The 4743-nt window shown below is 49.1% G+C and overlaps 2 protein-coding genes across 2 annotated transcripts in view; both read right to left on the bottom strand.

Annotated features, from left to right (window-relative positions):
• Pmar_PMAR013639 (hypothetical protein) overlaps nucleotides 1-1978 on the bottom strand; it is a gene marked incomplete at both ends in the record, with an annotated part of 2468 nt that extends 490 nt beyond the window's left edge. Inside the window, 8 exons of the mRNA XM_002781902.1 lie at nucleotides 225-368; nucleotides 424-548; nucleotides 604-690; nucleotides 770-865; nucleotides 1129-1176; nucleotides 1342-1521; nucleotides 1614-1763; nucleotides 1832-1978. Of these exons, the coding sequence (XP_002781948.1) occupies nucleotides 225-368; nucleotides 424-548; nucleotides 604-690; nucleotides 770-865; nucleotides 1129-1176; nucleotides 1342-1521; nucleotides 1614-1763; nucleotides 1832-1978 (977 nt within the window). The remainder of the gene's footprint in view (nucleotides 1-224; nucleotides 369-423; nucleotides 549-603; nucleotides 691-769; nucleotides 866-1128; nucleotides 1177-1341; nucleotides 1522-1613; nucleotides 1764-1831) is intronic.
• A 362-nt stretch (nucleotides 1979-2340) lies between these two features.
• Nucleotides 2341-2960, bottom strand: Pmar_PMAR013638 (hypothetical protein; the record flags this gene model as incomplete). The annotated part of the gene is made up of 4 exons (XM_002781901.1): nucleotides 2341-2397; nucleotides 2504-2622; nucleotides 2675-2774; nucleotides 2886-2960. The coding sequence occupies 4 exons, from the start codon at nucleotides 2958-2960 to the stop codon at nucleotides 2341-2343; spliced, it is 351 nt and encodes a 116-aa protein (XP_002781947.1).
• Nucleotides 2961-4743: the final 1783 nt, after the last annotated feature.

The following is a 4743-nucleotide window of genomic DNA, read 5'->3' as shown; positions in this document are numbered from 1 at the left end:
GAAAAAAGACTACGATAGAGATGGTATAACAAAAATGGCGGCTATAATCCAGCGACTATATTTTCCCACAGAATATTAAAGTTTCACCCGTTTTATGTTAAGTGGCATAATTCTCCCTGAAAATGCGATATTCGCATTATACAGTAGTCGTGAAATATTTTTTTCACTAGTGTTTTTCATATCACGGTCGTGAAACTCCCTTGGACGTCTAGGATCCTCATCACCTTGCCGAGGCCTTGAGTTTAGCCTCGAAAGTCGAAGTCTCATCAAAGACCATCTGCTCGATTTGGGCTAGATCCATTGCACTAACATCTACCTCGGTACTAGATTGCAAGGACTCTCTACTCACTCCACAGTGATCAACTAACCTAAAATGCGACAAAGTCTAAGCGGAGCGAAGCTGTATGATGATGCTGCACCTACCATTGACTGTGAGTATCTATGAGCTGCGACAATACAGCTTCGAGCATCCTCTCAGTCAGTGACTGCTCTCCCCCATCAGTACCCAACCGAGGGGGATCGGCCTTTGGAACGGCTTTAGGTGGTACCTAACAACGGCCTTGGTGACACCAGGGTGTGACACACTGACAAACAGTCACTTACGGTCTTCTCGACCGCTGCTGGCTGTGGAGTGGGAGGCTCAGCCGCAGATGATGCTGCGACAGCATGAGTCGCCTTTGGAGTCGAAACCTGCGAGAAATTCTAGCACAACGGTAGAACTGTTTACTGCCTATCGCGAGGTATCGAGTTCAATTCCCCCCAACACTACCTCCTTTGTAGCCTGTAACTGCGCCCTCTTTGCTCTAAGATGTTCTATTGTACGTAATCGACTGATCGCCGACTGGGCGCTCCTCACCGGCACCTCCTACCAGACAGAAACTCTCCGTCACGCGCCATAAAATTACATCTAATTCATACCGGCGAACTCGGTTTGTGCGCGGCTACCGGGGGCGGCGCACTCTTGGCTGGAGGCGGCAGTATTGGCGAGCTCGACGCCACTCGAGCTGGTATCAGCTCCAGTAGCTAAACGAGGAGGAGGCTGAGCATCGGCTGGGAGATGATGCTCGCTCAACCGAAAAGTCCAAATCCGGCGGAATCGACGATTATTGCCCTTCCCCGAAGCACTACCTTCCCATCGTCGGGTTTGCTCTTGGGCGTCGACTTCGGCTGAGGAGCCTGAGAGTTCACACAAGTAACTTTACTACCACCCCTACTCGAATCAAGCTAGATATGCCTCAACGACAACTCCCGGTAGTAAGACCTATACAGCCAGCGGTCGTCCCCTGCACTGTGAAATTCATAAGCTGTACCGAAAGCCTCAACTCTAACCACGCCTATTACCTTAGACTGGTGATCTCTCCCTGCAGCGAGTAGCGGAACTGGCATCGTCGGTGGAGCTACTGCAACATCGCTGCTATCAGCGTCGCTCATGCCAGGCGATGCTTCCTTCTTGTGCCGTGTTGGATGGACAACGGCCTTGGGAGGCGGCGGCGATAAGGTCGTCTGTGGTTTATGCTTTACCTAACATAACTCCTTCATAGCCGCATAGTAGAGCACCACGCTCGCCTCCCAAAGAACCCTAGTTCGAATCCTCCCCCGCTCACTAACCCTACCAAATGGCCTCCATGTAACATCGCTGTTCCCGTCCGAATGTGCGCTGCCGCAGGCGGTGGATGCTGCACCCTTATCTGCTTGCCAACCTTAGCAGGAGCCCTCAACCCCGTCTTAGGAACGCCATGGGACGGACTAGAGACTGTCGACTTCTGACAACAGCAAACCCCAAATGAAGCGACAATAACATCGATAGTAAATAACGAGAGCTTATACCCACCTTAGGTGTGGTAGAGCCGGCCCGACTGCCTCCCCTTCTGGGGTGTATATGGACTTGCTGTTGCTGTATCTCAGTGATACCACTCCCTCGGCTACTCCTAACTTCCACTTTAGGTATCTTGGCGGCTGATTCTGCCGATGGTTGCATTGCTGACAAGTCAGCAGTTAGTCCTGAGATACTATAACTATCACTCTCATACTCCTCAGAGAGCAACCGCACTAACACACTAGCAAGAAACAATAAATGGATTTCCCGACGAATCCTTTTTATCGGAAGTGACCGCCATCAAAGGGTTTGCCACAAACGCTGAAGCCCTACACTATTCGAGAGCTACAAATTTGCGTAGCGATGGGAATCCAATTTTTCATTTAAAAACTCAGCCGAGCGCTGGTCCACTTGTGCTGAGTACGTCGACCTTATAAACAAGCCAGCTTGCTGTCGGTTTGTCGCCTGGCCGAAAACGGTCCAGAGCGAGAGAGAGAGAGAGAGGGAATCCAATTTTATCGAGTTCAACCGACACGCTCCATCTCAGCCACACCTATGTATTCCAATTTCGGGTAGAGCATCTATAGAAGGTACTATAAAATAGTGATGCTATGACCTCACGATGACCTCGACAGCATTAGCAACCTCCAAGGCATCCTACTACTACCTCCACGACTCTCCACCAACTTCCTCTTCAATTCTGACATTCGATCGGCCACTGGCTCGTTGGCAGCAGTAGTACCACTGGACGAAGTCCGCGTTAGGGACCCCCTCCCTCCGCTTGGTGATGACGTTCCTAAGTAAAACTGTGATCGGCAACAACGCAGTCACTACTACTACTACTACTACTACTACTACTCTGTTGTTGTTGTTGAGTCCTCTGATTTATCACGACAGGTTGGGGTTTCTTCGCACCCCCTTGCTGTTGTTGTTGTCGACTACCACCATACTTGCCGTACTGAACAACAGCAGTAGTAGTCGTAGTAAATCCATTACCGACTAGGACGATTCAACGTTATGAATATGCAACGGTGATGTTGGTTCAAGCCATGATCATAGATGGTACTACCGTAGGATAGTTCTGTTGGTTCTTGTTATGACCTCTATACCAGTTACCGCCGCTACCACCACCAGAGCTGGACATGCAACAAAGTACTGATAAAATACGTAGGGGAGGCTGTGTACAGCTGCTACAGAGGGGTTGTATTGTCGACCTTCAACGGCTGCTCTACAGTACAATATCATGTAGACTTAATACTACAGCAGTACTATAGTACTGCAGTTCACAGATGGTCTCTAAAGTAGTATTCCAAAATCGATTTCGGATCAGAAAATTTGTCGGTGTTGATTGAATCAATTCTGGACTTCAAAATCGATTATGGCATCGTATTACACAGGTAACAAGCGATTCTGGAAACGATGATGAGTTTCAAAATCGGTTTTTTGAACGACCCCTATATCCGAGGTTGACTCGACCACTCGAGACGGCGGCGAGATTGGATTCGATGGTACTCCACCACTGGCCATATAGTGCTACACTTCCCAGGGACTTCACGAAGGTTAACCACCCTGGAAGATACGGAACGATAGGTCGCTTACGTAGCAATATCCAGTACATGCGCCGAGACTGACCATCCCTGGCCTTGGGACTTGGGGTTGATCGTTGAGGAACCGCTAGTAAATGCAAGAGAGCAAGATGCTACCCTTCATCCGTGTCAATCTTTTGGTGGTGGTGGAGGCACAGTACAGACGTAACCAGAGGGGGGGCATTACGTTGGATTCCCCCAATCGAACCAGATGAATTGCTCAGTATAGCCGCACTTGCTCACCTGCTTGGGGCACCTTACATCTTGCAAAGGGGCTATGGTCATAAGCCTGGGGTCGGGTGTGTCGGCGGATATGTTCAACGTTGGAGTTGGCATACGGGTAGACGGCTCAGGTCTGACCATCCAAAGGACATACGCACGCTTTAGAAAGGATAGTAGCGGTACAAATTTCGGTCGGTCAGTGGGAGAAAGGATCTGTCGCTGTCGAAGCTATGTAGACCCTGAAGGGCTCCACGTATGACCGCTGTTCATATGGAATAGGATTATCTCGCTATTACTCAAGTTGGGATAACGACTATTATTCATACCACTCCTCTGTGGATTAGGCCGTACTGGATAGGAGAGGCCATATACTACGGACAGCATCGGGTGAGAGCTCGTGTCCTTGCCACCATAGGAAGTGTGACTATAGTGTCGCGGCACCGAATGATCTGCTATTGTGCAGGAGCGGGTGATGGAATCCTGTTACTAGGGGGAAGAGAAAAAGCACTAGATTCCTCTCTAGATCTCCCTCTGCGGACAGAACCGACAGAGGGGGATAACTTAGAACCAGAACGTAATTCCATAAACTCCTGAGGCTTAACGCAATGTACTAGAGCGTTGAGGGTATAACAGACCTATTGGTGTTAGGGTTAGTTACGAAAGAGATAGTTCCCGATACTATCTAGAAGATAGTCCTCACGGATCACTCAAAGATCACTATAAAGGCTCTCTAAAGGCTCTTAGAAGGCTCAGAGAAGGCTTCACGAAGAAGCCGTGACGCCCAGCCGTTTCACCCGTTTCAACTAGTGAATTTCGGGCGAGCGAGATTCACAACTTGCGCCGCCGCGAAGCCGGCACATACCCCGCGTGCGACATTTGAGCACCCATACATCATCGATAATCAATTACAAGAATAGGTGACAACTATCGATACAGCGATAGATGAGAGAAGAAATAGACGATATCCTCGTCACGATTACTATCTTTATCGCGATAGCTGAGCGAAAAATAGATAATAACTCATTGTCGTCATCATCGACCACTAATAGCTTCTTATTTCGCCATAGAATGAACAATCGGACAGAATCGATTGCCTTCGCGAGCGATAGAATTGACGCC

The sequence above is a fragment of the Perkinsus marinus genome, assembly GCF_000006405.1.
Source record: "Perkinsus marinus ATCC 50983 genomic scaffold scf_1104296941026, whole genome shotgun sequence".
Lineage (NCBI taxonomy): Eukaryota > Perkinsozoa > Perkinsida > Perkinsidae > Perkinsus > Perkinsus marinus.
The sequence above is the reverse complement of the archived record's forward strand: the minus strand, read 5'-3'. Positions and strand labels throughout refer to the sequence as shown.